At 45.4% G+C, this 23369-nt stretch overlaps 1 protein-coding gene across 1 annotated transcript in view; it reads right to left on the minus strand.

Moving 5' to 3' along the window:
• PAPPA (pappalysin 1) overlaps positions 1-23369 on the minus strand; it is a 263538-nt gene that overhangs the window by 214672 nt on the left and 25497 nt on the right. Inside the window, exon 2 of the mRNA XM_004372342.3 lies at positions 12721-13783. Within this exon, the coding sequence (XP_004372399.2) occupies positions 12721-13577 (857 nt within the window). The 5' untranslated portion in view covers positions 13578-13783. The remainder of the gene's footprint in view (positions 1-12720; positions 13784-23369) is intronic.

A 23369-nucleotide genomic window follows, 5' to 3' on the forward strand; every position in this document is an offset into this window, starting at 1 on the left:
AGCACAGTGATGGGACCAGGAGATGGATGGGACTGAGGCTCCTGGGGATTTGGATCACAGGAGAGGAAGACACTGTTTTAGAGACGTAGAGTGGGCCAGTAGAGAGGTTGTCAAACATTTGATTCCTTTTTTAAAAAAAATTAAGGTGGTAGTGAGTGCCAATATTTAATTTTAATGAATAAATAAGTCATTCAAAGGGGAAAAACACCAACAGCATTTATGATGTCCCTCATATCAGAAAATAAAGGGTATTCGAGTAAAGAATAATAATTTCGGAATAATGGACACTACTTTAAGATTAACACACTTTACTTTTGTAATTACTCAGTTCTCTGCTTCTATTTTGCTCATTTACCTTAGTGAACATGGTTTTCAGAGATTGCCAGGCAGCAGGCAAAGTGTCAGGACACCTGGTTCCTGGCAAGCTCAGCTACACTCATTTGGTTAACATGACTCATCCTCCAGGCCTCAGCCTAGAAGTGACTCTGACCCCATATGTCTGAATCAAGTACTCTTTCTCTGTGTTCCCTTAGCACTCTGGAATTCTCCATACTTAAAGTGTTGAAAAACAAAGATGTCACATTGAAGACTAAGGTGCGCCTGACCCAAGCCATGGTGTTTTCGATTGCCTCATATACATGTGAAAGCTGGACGATGAATAAGGAAGATTGAAGAACTGAATGTCTTTGAATCGTGGTGTTGGTGAAGAATATTGAATATAACAATGACTGTCAAAAGAATGAACAAATCTGTCTTGGAAGAAGTACAACCAGAATGCTCCTTAGAAGCAAAGATGGCGAGACTACGTCTCACATACTTTGGACATGTTATCAGGAGGGATCAATCCCTGGAGAAGGACATCATGCTTGGGAAAGGAGAGGGTTAGTGAAAAAGAGGATACCCTCAACAAGATAGACTGACACAGTGGCTGCAGCAATGGGCTCAAGCATAACAATGATTGTGAGAATGGCGCAGGACCGGGCAGTGTTTTGTTCTGTTGTACGTACGGTCACTTTGAGTAGGAACTGACTTGATGGCACCTAACAACAACAGCACTTATCCAACTAGCTACTTATCTTTCTGCATGAAATTCCATGAGGGTGGAATCATGCCTATCTTCTGCACCATTCATTGTTGTACCTCCAGCACCTAGCACTCTTCCTGGCACATAATAGGTACATACATACACACATACACACAAACACACACACACAAACACGCACGCACGCACAGAATTGGATAAAGTGTCACTTCTCTAAGATTTTTCCCTGTTTTGGTAGCCCTAGGAGCTCAGAGTTTACTTATTCTCAGTGCAGCCATTAAGACATGGAATCTCCTGCTAAACAGGAATCTCCTGCTACATAAGAATGCGAAATAACTGAAGTGTGGTGGTATACTCAAAAGTACCAGAGCAGTGATGTGACTATCTCATGTCCAACTCTTGCTTTCACAACTGAACCACGCAGCTCCAAGGCTCAAAGCTTTCTCTTCTCACCACCTAACTGCCTTCTTGGAACATCAAAACCACAATTGATAAATAATATAACTGACCACGGTGAGCAGAACATACACAGCTCAACGACAGCCCTGTGGTTTGTCTTACACTCGAAGCACAGTTAAATAAAGACAAATTACGTCTATTTCATAAGTTGTAGCAGCCACATTCTAGATAGAGGTGGTATGTCACCATCCTGTGTAGTTTAGCTCTGGATTTTAGCCATGAAAATCATACAGCTGATGTGAAGACTAACTGAACAATATTAAGTTTGGGAAGGATGAATCAAGAATTGTAACATCATGTGTCAATATGGCAATGTCTGGATTTTAGTCTGGACCCTGCCCTCATATATCACTGAACCTTAGGCAAGTAACAGATCTATCCAAAGTTAGAATTGTACAGTTGCTACAGTACATATAGATGCCTCTAGATGACCTTGAACAAGTCTAGTAACTTCTCCAAGGTTTGGTGTCTTCTGGGGTTAAAAAAGAGACAGCTCTCAAAGGGTCACATGACAATCAAAGAGTTCACTTATGGAGAAATAGTGCTGAAAAGCATGACTTCGTTTTTCAGGCTGTCGAAAGTAGAATTAACTACAAATTGATTTTTGGAAAGAGGATGCCACATTCAGGGCCTTAGGGGAGATAAAATAGCAGACATGCCGACCACCCAAGTACGGGGTACCATCACTGGGCCATTGTTGGTACTGGAGTAATGTGAGTAAGATTGTTTCAACTTGTTTAGAGCATAATCCTCTCTTCATTGCTACCCGAAACCCATCATACCCAATTAGGTAAAGGGGCTAGGAAGTTCCTTAAAGGCAAGGACTGTCTCTTATTTCTCCGGGTGTCGCCTGTGTCAGGGCATGGATTTTTCTGCAATTTTAAATACTAAGTCCTCTATCTGTATTTTAGCTCTAGACCCCATAAGCCTGGAACCAGAATTACAGTATCTGATCTGAGAATGTCTGAGGGGGAGCAAACCTTAGAATTGTTCCATTTGACAGATGAAGAATTTGAGGCAAGAGAAAGGAAGTGACTTACTTCACATCAGTCAAGAAGTTACTGGCAGAATCTAGTCACTTCCTCCCTCATGGTCTGCCAAGCCACAGGCATCCTCATAAGAAAGGGCTCTCGCTCCTGTCTCTCTCCCACCCTCTGTAAGACACTCCATGTTTCTGTGGAGTTGTAGTCACCACTGCCTTCTGTGGCCATAAAAATAGTTCAGTAGTCAGAAGTCAGGCCCTAGGCTAAGAGCTGCAGCTGGCTGTCTGAACTCACAAACGGCTGGAATCACAAACATCAGCAGCTTGAAATGGAGACAATGCCCTCTCCTCCACACTACATTATCAGACCACCGAAACAACCTAGAACTTGGAAAAGAGAATGAAGGAGAATCAGAGGAGGAAGGAGAAAGACAGGAAATGTTTCTCTAAAAAATGGAGCCTGTTAGACTTACACAAACAAAGCTGTGAGTAAAATGTACTGTTATTCACACAACAGTTTTGTGTTTCCAGAAAGTGAGAGAGGAGGTGTGGAGGTTCCCTCCCAGGAGGTGGAAAACTACGTAGCTGTGAGTTTGAGGGTACAAGCTGAGCTGTAATCGATTTAGGGAAATGTGTTCAACTAAAACAAAATGTACTGTTGTCAGTCTGTTCAACCCTCGCTGCCACCCCAACCCGCTTTGTTTCCTAACCTGGAACGGCATCTGACCGAGTGCTGAGGCTGTCATGAGTGGTCAATGTCACCAGTGGATGGAGAGAGAAAAATGAGAGTGCTGAATAGGCCAAACCCAGTGGTGGAAAAAACCCAGCTGCCTCCTGTTGGGGCCCTCGACAGGGCACCAAGCTCTTGAAAATACACGTCTAGAAAACGGGTGAGGGAGCCAGCCCCTCAGACCCTGGCACGCTGCGGGGGAGGGGGGTCTTCCTGGGGTGTCTCCACAAAGGGGTTCCAACTTCCATCTGTAAATGCTGAGGAGATAGGGTGATGCTATGGCAAGAGCCCCAAGCCAGGAGTCACCTTGTATGCCTCTTACACTGCTCAGCGTGGTTCTGCCCACGTTATGGGCACCGTCTAGTCTTTCGTTTCCTTCTCTATGACATACGTGACCTACTCAGCAAGCGCCAACCCGGGGTCGCAGACATGTCTTTGCTTTTTATTAGAAAGGCATAAACCTAGCGTGGCATGCTGCTTATCTCCAGGGAAAAATGAATAAATTAGCACTTAATAAGTGCAGGCCATTTGGAATAAAACAAATCTTTTAAAAATGGAACCCGTGGGAGCCAAAATAACAAAAGGGCCCTTGGTAGTGGAGAGTGATTAGGTAATTTCCAACTTCAAGGCAAGCCCTAATTTTCTAGTGAGGTGGCTCAGAATTGAGAGGGGCTAGGAATTGGGGGATGTCCATGCAAGAGGTCTGAAGATTTCTCAGAGATGGGGAATCCCCAAACAACTACAATTGTTATTGGAGTGCTCACTATGTGCTAGGCACTGTTTCTCAAGGGTTGATCATGGATGATTTCACTGAATGCTCTAAACCACCCAGTGCAGTAGGCTGTGTTACTTTCTTCTCCCATTTTACAGAGGAGGCAAGTGAGTCTTTGACAAAGGAAGACATTAGTGCAAGATCACAGAACTTGTAAGTGACTTGATTCAAATAAGCTCTAAAAGTAGCAGAGACTTGTTTTCTTATTTATTTACTAGATTGCATTGACCCTCCATTGTTTCTTATGGATCATTGCTTTGAGTTCCTTATTAATCTCATTTTTAGGGGCCACAAGCAGTTCTCCTCTTGCTCTCCATTTATTCTTACATTCTGCTCTCAAAGACCAAAATCACACATGCACAAGGGTCACCGATGGAACCCGTGAGTAAAGGTGGACAGCTTTGTTCAGAAGAAAAGTGTGAAGGAAACACAGAGTGAATCCAGAGAAAAGGGAAGCATGTGTACAAGTGTGCCTGAGTATGTGTGTTTGTGTATCTATGCTCAACTGTGCGTGCATAGAACAGTGGGGTGGAGATGGCCAAAAAATCGAGGGACTTCAACCAAACTGGCACATCACCAATTATGACCATTTCCAACACTGCCTGTGATTGTTCTGTGTGGAAATATGTTCTCTAACGCAGTTAGACATTTGGGTCATTTTCAAAATAAACTAGTGTGCAAACTCAATGAGTTTGATCTAAGTTATGTGGTCTTTATTTAAAAAAATACCAACTCTGTGGCCAGTCCTGAAAAAAAAGTTAGTATTTTAAGAACGAAAGCAATCTGGGTAAATGCCCTCAGTTTGTATACTGCAGTTTCATCCAGGGCTGTTTTATGAGCTTGAAGGAAGGCAGTCTCTGCAAAACAATGCTGACTGGGAGGGGAGGGTGTCCATACGTGCACACGAGAGGGCAGCAAACTTTTCCCTGGCACCTACTATGTGCCAGGCACTATACTAGGTGTTTCACACAGCTGACTCCACTGAAGTTTCATGACGTGCCACGGGATATCTGTTATCACCCAATTTTTACAGATGAGAAACCAGCGAGTCTTACCGAGTAATGTGCCAAGGTCAGACAGCTCGTGAAGAGCGGAGCCAAGATTCAAACCCTGCTTAGTCTCCAACACGCATAATTTTTCCACTACACCAGGCCTGCCTCCTGTTATTGCTTTAATGAATATTAGTCACGTTAAACAAACCCTGATACTCCGATTATAAAATTCCGAGCAATTTCTTTTACATGATTACTGGGAAAGAATGAACAAAGTTACTGAAAAATAACAATATTCCCTTTCATCTGAATGCTGGTTAACTCTTCCCAGAACTCTTTCTGAGATATTATATTATGTGATCCTCATGGCAATCGTGCGATCTAGGCAGTCAGATATTATTTTTCCCTTTCCATAGATGCGGAAATGGAGGCTCAGAGAACTTACGAGACTTGCCCAAGATGGAATAGCTAAGAAACTGCAGAGCCAGGGCTAGAATCTCATTTTCCCGACTTTATTTAAAATTGTGGTAAATATATATGTAACAGGTCTTTTCAACATTTTTCACATGTACCATTCAGTGACATTAGTCTACTATCATTATCCATTTCCAAATTTTCCCATCACTCTTAACAGAAGCTCAGTGTCCCCCTCCCTCCTACATGACCCCTCCCTTCTTTCATTCTGTATCTACTCAACTCCTCAGGGTCTACAACCTACAGAGCGAATCATGGCATCTACACGCATTGGGGGACACTAGTGGTTCAGTAGTAGGATATTTGATTTGTCTTCCATGCAGGAGACGTGGGTTCGGTTCCTAGCCGATGCACCTGATGAGAAATCACAACCCATTTGACAGTGGAGGCTTGTGTGTTGCTATGATGCTTAACAGGTTTTAGCAGAGCTTTCAGACTAAGATGAACTAGGAAGAAAGGTCTGGCGATCTACTTCTGAAAATCAGCCAATGAAAACCCTATGGATCACAATGATCCGACCTGCAACCGATCATGGGGATAGTGCAGGACTGGGCAGTGTTGCTTTTTGCTGCACTTGGGGTCACCATGAGTTGAGGACTGACAACAGCAGCTAACTACAACAACCTGCATGAAGCCCTGACAGACTCACTTCTTTTGCGCGCCCTCCCAACACGTCTCCACCGCAATCCCTTTACTCCCATCACACTATCTGTCTGGCCTGCCCACCAAGCTCTTTACTATCACTGCAAAGCCTGTTAATGTTGGATGACTGTATACCTTCTCCACCAGAAAATCTTTCCTAACTTCTCCAGACCATAGTGATCCTGCCTTTTCTCAGAGCTCATGTGAACCTTATACAGTGTGTATGGTTCATTTGGAAATTAACCATCTGCCTTCTTGCCATCTCTTGAATGACTATAATATGCCAATAAACTACAGAGTACAAGCACCTTGAAGACAGAGATTCTATCTTGGAGTCCTACGAACACTTACCATAATACTTTGGCTACTAGCACATCTTAACAAAATGTGGATGATGGGTAAGAATTTAACCATATTAACTATAACTTTTCCAAGTTCCAAATTTCTTGCTTCTGAGACATCAAGGTAACACAGGATGATTGGAATGGCACAGGACTGGAAGATGATACTTTGGTCTGAGCTCGGCCCCACTCTTACCATGTGGCCTGGGTCAGTGCCTACCCCTCCCTGGAACTCAGTTTCCTCACCTATAGCAGGAGGGGGCTGAACCACTCGACCACTCATTTCTGCTCAGACAGTCCCTGATTCCATGTATCTTTTTCAGATTTGGAGGGAACTGGGGGTTTAGGAAGTGCATGTGCTATGAGATCATCCCCAAAAGAAGCGGGAAATCCCAATGAATGAAGATAAACCTTTTAATGGCCCCTGATTCGGGGCACTGGAAGAGACTGAGAAGGGCTCCAGCTGCCAGCAGAGGGGCCAAGGAGGCAGCTTCACTTATCGGAGCCACTTCCAAAGACTTCCAGCAATGTCGACTTGGGTCCAAAAATAATAGCCTGGTCTCAGGGGAATACCCTTGCTTCATTAAAAAGCAAAAATAAAAAAAAAAAAAAAGATGTTTCCCTATGATACAACAGTGTGTTATATACATATAACAGTATGTTTTTTTTCTCCCCCATCCATTCTATTCGATATGAATAGATATTCATGGGCAAAGGGGAAGTTCACCTAACAGTGCCAGAACTCACAGTTTGGATAAGGATCCAGATAGGAACTCAGTGGGTTTGCTGCAATATCCTCTCACAGTGAGGGTGCTTACAACTCAGAGAGGGTCAATGGTATCCAGATTTCCAGATACTAGTGGCTTCTATCAACACCCAGGTTTTCCCTTTTATTTATAAACAGGCATGTGGAGTGCATTCTAACTTGTGTGTAGACATCACTAATGGCTGCGCATGAAGTTCTGGCTACCTGGCTCATACCCATCTCTGTAGAGAATGATCAAAGTTCACTGGAATGTCTTTTTCTAACTGGCCAGTCTGATACAGAAAAAATTTACTGCCCACACAGACTGCTCCTTCTGGCTGACTCTGTGGGTCCTTCTTTCCTCTCCAGCTATTGCAATGATGTGTTGATCTGTCTGTCTTATCCAGCAGATGGTGAGCTCCAAAAGGGCACAGAGGAAGAGTTCAACAAATAGTTATTGAGAGAAGAAAGAAAGAAGAGAAGGGAAGGAGAGAGAGAGGCAGGGAGGGAGGAAAGGAAGAATTGAAGGAGAAAGGATTTAGCCTGATATTAGAGTTTTCCATGAGATAGATGGAGCCCTTTCCTGCTCATCATCTGAATCCCAGTCATACTGAATGACTCCTGAGTCCCTGTGCATGCTCTGCCCTCACCCACCCCACTGCCCTTACTTATGCTGTGTACTCTGCATGCGATGTCTTTCTCTGTATGCTGGACATGTTCTGCTTGCCCCTCCAGATCCACTCCCTACCCTTCTCCACCCTGCTCTGTGCTGGGGGAGGCTAGCCTCTATGAGTGGCATCAACAGGTTCCTTTGCCTTCTGACTTCCAATTTGGTTCACCCCATGGGAAGCACTAGCAGGATGCTGGAAGGCAGCAGTAAGTGATAACATGGGATTTACTCTCCTGGCTGGCCAGCTGGCTGTCGGTTGGCTGCTTCCCTTTACTGAGAGCCACAGCTCCTGCCAGCAAGCCCTCTCCACACAGCCACTCTCTGTGGATTCCATAACCACTCCATCCTCTTACCCCTACAGGTCCAGGGTGGAAATGGATCCCCACTTTTGCTGACTCTGGAATATACCATCACCTTGTTGGTTATCTTAAACCCTGCTGCACCATTGTAAACAGGCCCTCCTTCAACTCTCCTCAATTATTCTGTTTGAATGTGCCATCTGTTTCTTGCCAGACCCCTGATATAGTCTGCCTCTCCATCTGCCAAAGTGCCTCACTCAATCTTACCTCCTGCAGAAGACTTGCCTTGTTTTCCACTGTGTGCCTCGAAAACCACAGACCAGAGTTTCTTATGTTTGTATGTGACTCTCCCACTAAAGTGGAAGCCCCTCAATGGCAGAATGTGCCCAGTTCACTGCAGCACTCTCAGTGCATAACAGAGAGGCTGGTAGAATGTAGATGTCCAATAAATGCCTATTGAATAAAATATAAATAGTAGCCACGTGGTTGCCTAAAATGACCTGGAATAAGATAAGCAAAAAGTTGAGCTTTGTGATACTCCACTCCAAGGCCATTCAGGCCATCTTCTCCTTCAGTGCTGTAGTCTCTGCTACAGTCTCCCTGTGCATGGTCATCAGTACTGGCTTGTATGCCTCAGGGGCCAGGGAGCTCACTCACCCCCAGGGAAGCTCTCCCCTGGAAGGACAATTCTGACTGGACACTAGGGCATCTGTTACTCAGCTCAGAGCTGCCTTCTGTAATTGCAACACTCTGGTCCCTGCCGCAGCTTGGAAACCATGTAGAATCCCATTTCCCCAGCACAGGCCTTCCGAGACTTTAAAACAATGTCCGTGGCCCTGGGAGATCTTCCTTGTCCAGGCCAAACAACTTCAAATAGCTTTACAAGACACAGCTTCCAGCCCCCTCACTGTCCCTGTCCCCTACTTTGTATGCATCCTAAGTTGCCCACATCCTTATTATTTCCTCTTAATAAGGAAAACCTACCGCCAATGTAGCACTAATAGTTCTGAAGTGGCTCATGGAAACCCAAGGCTATTAACCAATTCTCTTCCAAACTCAGTCACTTAACACTTTGCAATCCTAAGCTCCTGAGGATAGTTGTGAAGAAGGCAGTGAGGACAGGTACAAGGTGGCAGGTGTCTGTGGTTGACAAGGACGTAAGGGTAGCAATGGGAAGCTGGTCCATGCAGAAAACTGGGGTGAGAAACCTGGAGCTCTCTCCCCACTTGACCATCAACAGACTGTGTGAGCTGCGGCCTCAGTTTTCCTCTTTGAGGGATAAAGGGGTTAGACACCATAATCTCTGAGGATGTTTCCAGGTCTGACAATTTACACCATTTTGATGTCTTCTGCAACCCCTCTGCTGAGATTGGGTATTTTCCTACATGGTGTGCATTCCTGAGAACATAGACTAAGAGGCCCAAGAACTATTAGGTAAAGAATAAACATTTAAATGTGTTAAAGAAACACTACATCGCCGATGTCAATGTGCCCAGCTGCGTTACTGGTGGGCCTTCTTTTATTCAAGGGAGCTGCTGTATAAATTATGGGAATTATGAATTTCATTCAGTGCTACTCAAAGTAGGCAGTCCATGAACTGATTCTTACTAGTCCATGACAAGGTAAGTATAGAAAGTGAAAGTAGAAACTTTTGTGGCAGCCTCACACTGCTGCACCCCACTTGAGGCACTTCATTTTTCTATTAATTCATTTTTATTACATATTACAAAGGTATTGTTTTCGAATGTATAAGAAAAAAATAAAACAAAATCCCTCTTTTATCATAGATAGCTTGCGAAGCAGTAATTTAAATGTTGTCTTTACTCCTTAAAAATACAGAAGGTGGGGAGGGAGGACAGACAGAAGGAAGAAAGGAAGGAACGAAGGAAAAAAGGAGAGAGGGAGAGGAAGGGTGGAAGGAAGAAGGGGAGGGAAGAGGAAGGAAGGAATGAAAGAAAGAAAAAAGAGCCCTAGGTGAGAATTAAGTCCAGCTATTCATTAAAAATCACCTAGATAACGTCAATCTAATTTTCACGCTTCTGTTATAGGGGTCTTCCTTTCTTCCTTCCTCTCCCCTCTCCTCTTGCCCCTTTCCTACCCCTTCCCCTTCTCCGTTCCCTTCCTCCCTCCCTCTCTCTCTTTTTGTTTAAAGTCACAAAGGGAATACTTCTCCGCAAACTTCTACAGGTTTCTTTCTGTGCAAAGCAGAGCCAATTTGGCCAGAACCCAGTAACCCCACCCCATCAGGAGACAGCACATTGTCTGGCGGGGCTCACCCGGGCACACAGCTTTCCCAGCCAGCAAACAAACAGGCCCTGACGTGAGTGGTCAGAGCACTGGCACATGGCAGCTCACAGAAATTCTGGGCATAGCAGTCCCGTGATTTAGAAAAGACACGGCCATCGGAGCCTGCCGGCATTGTCTGCTGATGGTGAGGGATCTGGGACCTGCGGCCTCATGGTCCCTCCACACCAGCACAGTGCTCAGAAAGGCCAGTTTCCCTGGGTCCTGACACCTTCATCCTCAGCAGTTTTCTCCCAAGGCTTTAGGAAAGTGACCTTGCCTGTCACCATGGTATTTAATTATGCCTCTTTTAATTCTTTGGGCTTAAAATATCCCCCTTCAGTGGGAATTTCAGAGTCAGCAGACCTGGGTTCAGATCCAAGCTTTCTATTTATTAGCTGGGTGACCTTGGGTAAGTCCCTTTGCCTTTCTGAACCATGGGTTTCCTTCAGGAAAAAGGTAAGGGTACCCACCATCCTAGCACTTGGCAGGTGCTGAATAAACATTTGTTGCATGAATGAATGAACGAACGAATGGATGAATGGATGAATGACTCCTAGGTATGCACAGTCCTGCCCCTTTCCCACCCTTATTCTGCTTGGGCACACAGTTCCCTTCTGGAAGTCTAGCTCAGTGGAGCACCCACTGCACTGATCTCAGAGGACTTGCATTTGTGATTTAGCCTAATGACTTCTCTGGCACATGACCTTGGCCAAGTCATTTCACTCTCTAAGGTTCTCTATTTCCCCACCTGTCAAATGCAAAAGTTAACCCCTGGATTGCCTCCCTTGCCAAGTTCTGGCAAGGCCCCAATGAGAGCACAGATGAAAGTGCATGGTGACCTGGAAGGGACGGCTGCACACCAGGGCTTCTTCTCACATGGTCTGCTCATGTCTCTGAGCCAAGGTGAGAGTCCAGGGGCCAGGCTGGTGCCAGGAGGCTGAGCTGACGTGCATTCTGGCTTGCTGCCAGGCATGACATTCTCCTGCCAGCATCGTCATTCCTTTGCACATAGGTATTTTGTCTGTGTATGGGAGGCCCTTGCTCTTTTGAGAGACACAAAGAGAAAAGTCAGCAGAAAACCTGCAGAGGTCGGCAAATGTGCTCGAGCCATCAGCAAGTCCAGGGTCCTGCATGTTGAACAGAACAGAAAAGCCCAGCAAGAATCTGGAAAATACAGGAGAGTGGATGCTGACTGCCTCTCTGACTTAGAACTAGTTCCTCCAGGTCTCCTACCCAACAAAGGTCATCCATGGGTTCACCTTTAGGGTTCCCTCCAGGGTTGCTAGTTACAGATGAAAGCCCATGACAGGCTAAGTAAGGTATTAGACAGAGAGCCCCTGTTTCATCCTCTTTTCAGCAGTATATACAGTTCTTTCTGCTTGGTGTGCCCTCCCTTCTCCCCAACCCAATCTCTGATGTCCAGATTATATCTATTCTTGATGACCTAGCTCAAATGCCACCTCTTTCAAAGAAGCCTCCCCTGATATATTCAAGCTGTGAGTCAACCTCTTCTCTCTGCTTTCCTGTAGCATGCCTTAAATAGAGCACCCTCTACCTTTCATTATACAAGTAATGACAAATAACGCTGACTGAGAGTTAATTTTGTGCTGGCAACCGTGAGAGACTGTGCTGTATACGCCCCTCTCAAACAATCCTCACAGTAACTCAGCCAAGTAGGTACCATTACTGTTCTTATTTTTACAGATGAGAAAAGTGAGGTTCCGAGAGGTCACAAAGCAAGGAAGTAGCAGAGCTGGGATCTGAACCTAGGCTGTCTGACCTCAGTGCTCATTCCCTACCAGTGCTTTCCAATAGAACGTTCAGCGATGAAGGAAATGTTCAATGTTCTATACTTCATTGTCCAATATAGTAGCTCCTAGCCCCATGTGGCTATTGAGCCCTTGAAATACGCTAGTGTGACTCAGCAACTGAACTTTGAATTTTATTTATTTTTAACTAATTTAAATAGTCACTGTACCTTACTGTACTGCATATGTTATGACAGTTATTTGTGTTCAATTCATGCCACCCTCTCTAGAGTTTGAGCTCAGGGTTCTGAGCCTTCCTCCTTAGCCCATAGTAGTACTCAACAGATATTTTTGTAATGAATCTTGCTTGCATATAGTCCCCGTGATTACTTGAGTAATAGACTTGTCTCTGTCACTAAGCTCCTGTGTGAACTGGAAAATCCCTTTGACTGCTATGGGCCTCAGTTGCTTTGCTTATAAAATGGGGGACATCAAGGTCAGCCCTCAACTGGACATTGTCTTCCCACTAGGGTCTTACCTGTGTGGAGAGTCAGGATCAAAGCAAGTCATGGTGACATCGGTGATGTTGGGGTCACAGCACTCGCCGCCATCAAAGTTGAACCGCTCATAGTTGCAGTCCATGTCACACACCCCATTCTGTCGCTTCTTCATGAAAGCCGGGTAGCGCAGATGGAGGCAGTCCCCGCCATCATGGCCGGTCAGCGTGTGGTTGCACTCCGGGTCGCAGTGATCATCCCCGATCTTGCTGATGTCACAGTTGGCCAGGACGAGGCGGCGGCGGAGGGAGGTGTTGCTGACCTTCAGCTCCTCCAGCTCCCAAGAGATGTTGTAGAGCTTGAAGGCCTCGGCCAGCTGCTGGTGCTGAAAGTCGATCTGCTGGCGGCTCACCATCGGGTTCTCCTGGTCATCGTCGTGGAGGTTGACCACGCGATAGCGCACCATCTTGGGCCGGCGGAAATGTGGGAGCTGGTTGTAGCTCGCAATGACCTCTGTGTTGTCACACAAGGTCTGCCCACACAGAGGGGGTTCCAAACTCGTGTCCAGCAGGAAGCCGTGGGCAGTGCTGAGCTCCGCTTGGGGGATGATGCCGTCCTTCATGGAGGACCAGGTTCGATTCACATTGTCCCAGTTCTCCTGGAGGAGGAGCTGAGGTAGAGGAGTGTGGAGGCTATGAGTTTCCATGTCGGACAGTATCTCCCGCTGAGTCCTGGCCACCTTCCAGAGACTGAAGTGCTCGATGTAGCCTCGGTAGTTGTGATTCAGAGCATCGCCCCCCAGCATGAGCACTTTACAGTTCTGAGTCAGCGGGCTGAAGATGCTGCCCACTTGCCCCCCAGATGTCGCCACTTGGGCACCGTTCACATAGAGCTTCATCAGCTGCCCATCATAGGTGGCAGCTAGGTACACCCATTGACCTGGGAGGTAGCTGCGGTGGGCATTGATGGTGGTCACCTGCCGGGCCCGGTCAGTCTTCAAGGAGAAAAAGTAGCGCGGGTCTCTGTTGCCTTGGTCACTGACGGTGTGAATGCCCACGACCCATCCTCGGTCACGTGAGATATAAGAACATTTGTCATACAGCCCTATGTGGCCCCAAAAGAGAAAGATGAATAAATAAAGGATGGAAGATGAGGGGGGTAAGTATTCTTCTCCGACAACAATTATATCAAGAATTTTCTAGATCAGTGGTTTTGAAACTGTGCTCTGTGGAATCCTAGCAGGTGCCTCTGGGACCACCCCAAGAGCAAGGTGAGGGGTAAAGGAAGTGAGAGGTCAAGGTAGTTGATTTTTGGGGGTCCTCACCACTCCTTTAATCCATGCAGTTTCACTTTTATTGGTTTTGAATATGGAGTATACAAGAAAGATTTTTGTTTAAAGACTGGTTACTTCGGCTAAAAGAAACAACAGTAATAGTAGTAATAATCAAATTTGAATACTGTTGGTTTTGACACAAAGCTATTGGATGGGAAAGAGGGCTTTCTAATTAAAAGTGTATTTTAAGTGTCAGGTGATGTAGTAGGCCAGGTACGAGGAGAAAGAGAGGAAGATGAGAATGAACAGAAGATGCTCACTTAGAAGGACAGTCCCTACTGATTTCACCATAACTTGCAGTGTACATCTGCCGTTAAAACCAAAAAACCCAGACCCGTTGTCAATTCCGACTCACAGCATCCCTACAGGTCAGAGTGGGGTTTCCAAGGCTCTAACCTTTACGGAAGCCAACTGGGGACATCTTTCTCCTGCGGAGGGGCTGGTGGGTTCAGACTGCCAACCTTTTGTCTAGCAGCTGAGCATTTAACCACTGTGCCATCAGGGCTCCTACATCTCAGGGCTCCTATATCTGCTATTCCCAAAACCAGCCAAACCCACTGCCATTGAGTTGATTTCAACTCATAGTGGCCCAGTACGACAGAGTAGAACTACCCCATAAGGTTTCCAAGGCTGTAAATCTTTACTGAAGCAGACTGCTGCATCTTTCTTTCGAGGAGCAGCTGGTGGGTTTGAACTGCCAACCTTTCAGTTAGCAGCCAAGTGCTTAACCACTGAGCCACCAGGGCTCCTCATCTGCCATTAGCCAACATTAAATGATCAGTGGTATCGAACTGTTGGGAAAGCCGGCCTGGGAAAGTGAGGGACAAGGGCTGCAAAGCCAGTGCTTCTATCTCAGACAGAAGTCCTGACACCCATCCCCAAAGAAAGGCAGAGATGCTTAATGGCCAAGCTGAAAAGGCTTTTAAAGATCATCATTCCAACTACCTCACTTGACAGGTAAGGAATTGAGACTCAGAGAATGGAAGATATTTGCCAGGTTACACAGAGTCGTTGACAAAACTCTCGGGCAGCAATTCAGCATGCTTTCTGCAGAGGTTAAGAGCTTGGCTGCTAACCAAAAGGTCGGCAGTTCGAATCCACCAGCCACTCCTTGGAAACCCTATGGGGCAATTCTACTCTGTCCTATAGTGTTGCTATGAGTTGGAATCAACTCGACAGCAACAGGTATGTTTAATGCTAAAATTATAAATAAATAAATAAATCTCTCTTTTAACTTAGCATGATGCTGGGAACTCCTACATAATAATTAATAATAAATAAAGTCTACCAAATCTCTATGACAGGCTGCTAAGGTCTATATATGCATTCAATTCATTTAATGAATATAATACTTCTGCAATGGTGACATTAAGTTCCTCGTTTAACAGATGAGAAGATGGAAATTGAAGGAGGTAAAGAGACTGGTCCAAGGTCAACAGGTTGATAAACGGATTTTAGATCCATCAGATCCTGGGATTCACTGTCCTCTATGCTAACTCTGTAGTACCTTCCCTTGCCCCACCAACGCCACCAAAGATCTGGACAACACTATCTGCCTGGGAGGTATTGCAAGTTTTAGTTGGACGCTTGGAAAGTTCCTACCAAGAAGTTTCTAGACTTACTCTGGTAACCCCAGGAATTAGCTAAGCAGATTTTCTCTGGACCTAATTATCTTTATACTCACCGTTCCCCATCTCCCATCCTCATTTTTTCTGGAATATACCCTGTGTCCTTGGCACAGACAAAGTTATTGGATGGTGAAGAGAACCTTCTAATTAAGAGTGTATTTTCTGTGTAGGATGATGTATGAGGCCAGGTGGGAAGAGAAAGAGAGGGAGATGGGAATGAATAAAAGATGTTCATTTAGAAGGACAGCCCCTACTTTCAACTGGAGAATCTTTGTGGTCACCATAACTTTGAATTTGCATCTGCCATTAGTGCTCGTCAAATGAGCATGGAGAGCATCCAGAAAAATTGATGGAGGAGGCCCACACAGTCTGTTCTCCTTTGTGGGCACTGGGGCCTTAGAATTTGTGCAAATGTCTCTGTTAGCAGCTGACATAGCTGGCAGTTTTGGCTGGGCAGCCAAGCCTGCCCACACTGCTCCTCCCACTCCCTGGACAACAGTCCTCCAGGCAATGGTCAGAGCCTCCTCCCACAGTTATTCTGCTATTACTGGCTGGGAGACCTTGGCCAAGTACCAAGTACTTGCTCTTGGTTCTCTATCTGGTAAGAGAGGGGACTGAATAAGGTCTCCCTTACATGCTCTGTCCAAGTTTGCTTTTCTGTGATTCCAGGTGTTCCAATGGCTAATGCACAAACCACCTCTTTCAAGAAGCTCTTCCTGATAGCCCTGTGAGAAGTGACCAGTCTCTCCTCTGAACTTGTTTAACTTTTAGGAAACTTGACACTTGCTCTCTGGTTTTTGAGGTGTCTGTGTTCTTGCTGGAGCCCTGGTGGCGATGATTAAGTGTGTGGCTGCTAACTGAAAGGTGGGTGGTTCAAATCCACCAGCTGCTCGGCAAGAGAAAGGTGTGGAAGTCTGCTTCTGTAAAGATTTACAGCCTTGGAAACCCTATGGGCAGTTCTGCTCTGTAAAATCAACACAATGACAGTGAGCTTGGTTTGGGGTTTTGTGTTCTTGCTGTCATCTCCTCCCTACTTGACTGGCATTCAGTAAGTGTCAAATGAACGAACTCATTACTGATTCTAAATGGAATGGGAAAAGAGAAAAGGTAGGGACTTTGAGGACAAACAGAATCAAAGGCACTAATTTATGTATCCATGGCTAAAGGACAGAGAAAATCAGAGGGCAGAGTGTGTTTGTTCTTGGTAGGGTAGAAAGAGCAGGATCTTTGTACTTGCAATGATCTGCTTTAGAATCCTAACTACAGCAATTATTAGTGGTATGGCTGGGGCGAAGCCATTCTATCTCTGTAGATTTTAATTCCTCATCTGTATCTCTCAGGGATATTGTTGTACTTAAAAGGCATAGGGGATATACCATCTTTGGCATATGGTGGCTGCCCAAATGGAAGTTCATTTCTAAGATACTAAAAGGTCCAAGAGTGATGTCAAGGATGAAAAGTAGGAAATGACTAAAAACAAAATACAGAAATGTCAAAGAGAGAAAATACCCTGAAGCCATCTTGCCTGATGTATCAAGAACAAGTGTAATGAAACCTCAAAAAAACACAAGTCTTCCTCAAACCCACTAGCAAACTCTGCTTAGAAATCGTAAATCCCTGTCAGCTTAGCTGGTATTAGGAGACTACATGTTAAAAGCTGCCTCCCCACTGACTCTCCAAAGCCACAGATCTGACCTCTGATTTGGAGTAAGTTGCCCCAGATGTATGTGTTGCTGCCTGCTAGGGGAATCAACAAGAGCAAAGGCTCCTGGAGCCCCCACTCTCTGGGCCCTCTACCTCTCAGCTCACCTTCTCTTCCTCTTTGGACTAACTGCCCAAGCAACTGCCTCCCCCATAAGAAGAAAATGAAGGTCTTCTAATGAGAAAATTAACATTTGAAACAGGATCTTTTTTCCCTTTCTCTACTTTTCTCTCTCACTCTATAGGTTTTTATTTTGCCAGGGGCTCCCAGTCCCTGGTTTTCCTGTTGCCTTTGGAAGGCGGCTGGCTGGATTAGCAAGGTAAAATGTTTACACATCTGCAGGGTGCTCCCATTTCAGTACCTTGGTGGGCCTGGGGCTCAGGCTCAGGCCACCTCTGTTTGCACTGGAGATAGGAGGGGAAGGAGTTAGAACGGCAAGGTTTTGTGGCACAGGGCTGAAGAGTAAGGGATGGCTTTGCCCCAGGAGTTACAGAGGAAGGGCAAAGAGAGGGTTTTCAGCCGAACCAAAGAGGAAACACATTAAGGGAAATGGGAGTCTTGAAGCAATGACTTTAGAAGTTCAAAGGGAAATATTTACCTGGACTGTAAATGGCGAAAGGAAATCACTGAGCTTCAATAAGGATGAGGGGGAATAGCAGTGGTGATGGGGATGTATTTCTGCATGAAAATAACTTCATCAACACTAGTCACATTTCAGGGCACTGGAAGGGAAGTCAATGTACCATAAGCCCTAAACTGGGGATTCCCCAGTTTCAAGTTTAGCTTGCAGGAGATCTTGCCTTGAACAAGTCACAAACACACACATACATTTTATGCTGCTGGGCATCACTTTCCTTCTCTGTAAAAGGAGAGGTTGGAGTAAATGATGCCGTCCTAGAATTTAAGAGCTCTTTTGTTCACTGTTAGAATGGCTCCTTGTAAACAGGAAGTGCTCAAAAAGATGTGTTGATTTGAATTGAATCCCTCGCGTCCCTTCCAATTCTTCCATGCTTAGATTCCCTCTCCTCTTGTGTATCTCCACACAGGACTTGAGAGTTTTCTCTAGGGTACACAGGAGTCCCTGCACACTTCTACTGTGCTTCTCCCCACTGTTCTCCAGTAGGACAGAGAGATACTAAAAGCAACAGTGGGGGAAACAGTTGGGGGGAGGGGTCTGAAGTCAGCAGCATCTGTGTGGGACTAGAGGATGCTTCCAGGGGCCATGTCCACATGTGGCAAGATGGAAGGCTGCAAGCAATTGTGTACATGAGTTACATATACTTAGCACAAGTCTGTCTCAATCCTATAAGCACACAGAACCAGACACTGTGAGTGTACAAGAGCCCTTTTACAAGTCAATGAGGTGTCTGGGCACCCTGCACAGATGGAAGCGTTGAGGCCCAGACCATGAAAGAGGCATTGGAAAGCTGGCACTCGAGCCTGGTCAGCTGTTGGCTGGACTTTCTAATGTGCCCCTCTTCCTACCACTAGGCTTGATGTGGAAAGGACTTCATATCCACCCAGAAGATGGACGCTTATTTATTTTCATTACCTCCTTTTCTTCTCACCTACCCATTCAACCTAATCCCAGAGATGAAGAACATACATGAAACAGGAAAGTTCAAAAGCAGAAGCCATGTAGGGAGGCTCCAAAAAACCTTGGAAAGGACTCGACTGGGACAACACTGAGCTTTGGGCCACCCTTTAAGGATCAATTAAAGACACTTTCCCAGGGCAACCTTGGACCTAGACAAAGACAAATCTTTCTCCCCTACGTTCATCATACACCTCCCTGTCCTAATACTTATCTCCTCTGTTACTACTCATTCAACATCTGTGTTCCCCACATATGTGTTTGTTGGTCTCATTTCTAAATCTCCAGCATCCAGCACAGAGCCTGGCACACTGCAGGTGTTCCATAGAGTTTATAACTGAAAGAGAAAAGAAAGAAAGAAAGAAAAGGAGGAAGGGATATTTCCTTATTTCTGCCTGTTCTATATGAGCATGTTACCCTTTATTTAGAACATACTAAAAGGGCATCAAGAAGCCCTAGTCACACAGCAGTTAGTACTAAGCTGCTAGTCGGGAGGTTGGCAGTTCGAACCCACGCAGCAGCTCTTCAGGAGAAAGACCTGACAATCTGCTTCCATAAAGATTATAACCTAGAAAACCCCATGGGACAGTTCTACTCTGTCACACAGGTTGCTATGAGTAGACATCGACTCAACAACAACAACAAAATGACATCATGTTTGGTAGACGGTCAATGGAAACTAGGGAAATGCTCAACGAGATGGATTAAAACAACAGCCATGACAATGGACTCAAAAATACCAGCGATCATGAAGATGGCACAGGACTGGGCAACATTGTGTTCTGTTATTCATGGGGTCTTCCTGAGTCAGAGTTGACTCAATGGCAACTAACAACAACAAGGGCCATGGGTGCTATATTCTCTCATTTAATCTTCACAACAAAAGGCATCAGCATTATCCATTCTTCAGAGAAAACTGAGGCTCAGGAAGGAGAAATAGCTTGTCAAGGAACACGGATTGGAACCCAGGCTATTTATAGGACTCCCAGGCCCAGGTTCTAAATCGCTTCACTCCACTAAATGCCGTGTAGCAAACACTTTATTGCAGGCTGTTTAAAGGTATAGCCCCTCTGAAAATAAGACCCACAGCGCCAACACAAGCAAGCTACATTGAACTGCAAGCCAGGAGGCTACCCTCCATGCTATTCTTCCATCTGGGCCTAAATATGGACGAAGAATAAATGGTTCTTTATTACTAGTGCTTAATGTGTTCTACTTGGCTTGCCCAGCCTCACTGGGACCCAAGGTTTGCAAGGGCCCGGTTGTCTATAGTGTCACTGTGAGTCAGAACTGACTCAACAGCAGTGGGTTTTGGTTTGGATTGTCTACCTGGAGTCCAGATGCTTTTCTAAGCCTGTCTTTCACCATCTGGACTTCCACTGCTAGCCTCTTTGCCTGTTGGTTGGTTTTTAACCAGATCTGTTCTTTCAGGGTCCATATTGAAATTTTCTTTTGTTGAGGTTGTTTCAAACTCTTGACTGCCTCCTGTCTTGTTCTCCATAATTCAACATTTTTTCTAAGCTCTCCTGCCAAAATGTCTTTAAAATCTATCCCATTTTCCACTGCTCCTTACCTAGTTCAAAACTATTCTCTGGTTATGATACAATGCCTCAATTTCTCCACCCCTACTGTGAGCAAGGAATCCCTAGGTGATACAAATGGTAACGTGCTCAGTTGCTAACCAAAAGATTGGAGGTTAAAGTCCATCCAGTGGTGCTTTGAAAGAAATGTCTGGCAATCGACTTCCAAAAAACCAGCCATTGAAAACCTTATGGAGCACAGTCCTACCCTGACACACATGGGGTCTCCGTTACCGGAATCCACTCAATGGCAACTGGTTTTACTGTGAGCAGAGCAAGGTATATTAGGAGGATACAAAATTGGTGATATGGTCACCATGTACAGGAAACTCTGCTCACAGGGGAAGAAGCTTCTGTGCTTCAGGTTTAATGTGCACTCCTGAAGCATCTGCTATGTGTTGAGCATGTAGGTAGCTGCTCCTGTGTTAAAGTACCTCATATAATCCTCACCACAACCTTCCATAACGGAAGCTATTTGCAGATGAGAAAACTGAGACTCAGAGAAGCGAGGTTACCTGCCCAAGGTCACACAGTGCTAAGTGGTAGAAAAGATTGAAATTCAAGTCTCCTGATTTCAAGTTCAGTTCCCCCAAAGTTGATGGGGAGCCCTGCTATACTTCCATCTTGTGTATTTTTTCTAGGATGTTTTTCCCAGCAAGCTTTAACTCAACATAAAATTAGCCCTGATAACATTTGATGTTCTCTCATCACTGTCTAGGGTGACAATTTACTCAAGCTTATATTATCATTTGTTCTCCCTCTTTGGGATGGTGATTGTGGGAAAAGAGAAAACTCTACCTAGGGCATTTCTGCCTGTGAAGAAGCAGAGTTTTCAAATAAATAATGATAATAATAATGAACGTTTTCTGAAAGCTTTCAATTTGGCAGTCGCTCTGCTAAGCACAAACATCCCATTTAGTGCTCATAACAAGGCTTCAAGGTGGGCTTTATTATTATTCCTTTTACAGATAAGGAAATTGAGGTGTAGAGAGGCTATGTGATTGTCCCCCAAGGCTCCCGGCTAGTAAGTGGTGGAACCAGGAGTGTGACTCACATCTGTCTGGTTCCAAAGCCAGAACTCCCACCCAGGATGCTTTCCTTTAGTGGAAGTAACTCCCAACTGAGAGTCAAACTTCTTAAGTGCCAGCTCTGCCACTGATGTGCTGTGGGTCACTGGGAAAGCAGCTCCCCTCTCTGGGTTTCCTCATTGCCCTTCCCTATCAAATGGGCGGGTTATCCCAGATGGCCACAGATATCCCTCCCAGCTCAGACTCTCTGTGACTCTGAGATTCTGGCTCCTTCATATATTCCAAGGAGCCCACCTTGGTTGTACAGTGGTTGACTGTGTGGCTGCTAACCGAAAGGCTGGTAGTTCAAACTCACCAGCCGCTCCACGGGAGGAAGATGTGGCAGTCTGCTTCCGTAAAGATTACAGCCTTGGGGCAGTTCTACTGTGTCCACAAGGTTGCTATGAGTCAGAATCGACTGGATAGCAATGATTTTTTTTTTGGTTTTCAATATTCCAGCCTTGGCTCCCACTGTGGGGGATGTAAGGTCAGGGGGAAGGAGGGCACTTACGGCCCTCCAATTTAAGGATGTCTGCTAGCTGTGGGGCATCTGCCAGGAGAATACAAGCAGAGGTGAGAGGATGCGGTGATGAAAGAAGGAATTTAGGTCAACAATCTGGCTTCTTTCAGGAGGCTAAAAAAATTAAAAGCTAAAGGTTGGAGCTCGACCCTTTTTTGTTTTGTTTTGTTTTGTTTTCCCTTCCATGACTTAATCGCTGGTATCAAAGCCACGGAGGAATGCTTGAGAGAGCAATCCTATAGAAAGCTTTTATCTGTCCAGAGGAGAGTGATTAAAACAGACAGATTTGGGTTAAGTATACCCATGGTCCCTGCACTTGGTTCAATTGAGGGGAGGCCTATCAACATGACCCTGCAGGACTGGACCCCAGGCACTCAGAGGAAGGCTGGCATGTCACTGAGGAGGGTACCTGAGGGACTGTTCCTCAGCATCCTCATCCCTCTGGGCCCACCTGGCTCAAAGAATTCCTCTTAGGCTCAGTGGAAGAAGGAAGGCTTGAAATAAATCATGCCAGGTGAGAGGACTATACTAAGTTATACTGAGTTCAGAACATCCCTGTCTCTGGGTGTAAGAGAGGCAAGGACATCAAGAGTAACCTTTTGGAGCAATTCACAGGGCCATAATTTGCTCAGGTGTTTCCTATGTATTGGCCACGCGAGTGAAAGTGTGGGGGCCAGAATTCTCTTTGCAGTACAGCATGGAGCACTGGAAAGCATATTCATGGTGTGGGCTGTGTCCACTCTCCTACCTTCATTCTTTTTCTCTGCTGGGAACTATTTTCTGGAAGCCTCCTGACTACATGCACAGTCTGGGATCTGCTTAACTTTTATACTAGCTGTGTGACCTTGAGTGAGTTAATTCATCTCTCTGAGCCTCAGTTTTTCCATTTGTAGTCCAGGGATAAAAAGTCTTATCGTGGGGATACCCCTTTTGAGACGGAAAGGAGATAAATGTATGAATATTTCCTTTCTAATCTATTTAAGGCTATCCACATGTAAGGCAGAATTGAGATGGGTATGCATAAGGGTGCCCAAACCCACAGGCTTTGTTAATACACAGTGTGTTTGGGATGGCAAAGTGCTCTTGACATTCACCTGTGTTTCCTTATGGCCCCTGACTCTCTAGCTTACCCCCTTGGCTCGTAAATACTCAGGCTACGTGTTAGGGGAAAGTCACAGTCTTGTAGAGTAAATAATTTGGTTTCAAATCCTGGCTCTACCATTTACTAGCTACTTGACTTGGGAAACTCATGGTACCTCTCCTAAT

The sequence above is a fragment of the Trichechus manatus genome, unplaced genomic scaffold (genome assembly GCF_000243295.1).
Source record: "Trichechus manatus latirostris isolate Lorelei unplaced genomic scaffold, TriManLat1.0 scaffold00016, whole genome shotgun sequence".
Taxonomy (NCBI): domain Eukaryota; kingdom Metazoa; phylum Chordata; class Mammalia; order Sirenia; family Trichechidae; genus Trichechus; species Trichechus manatus.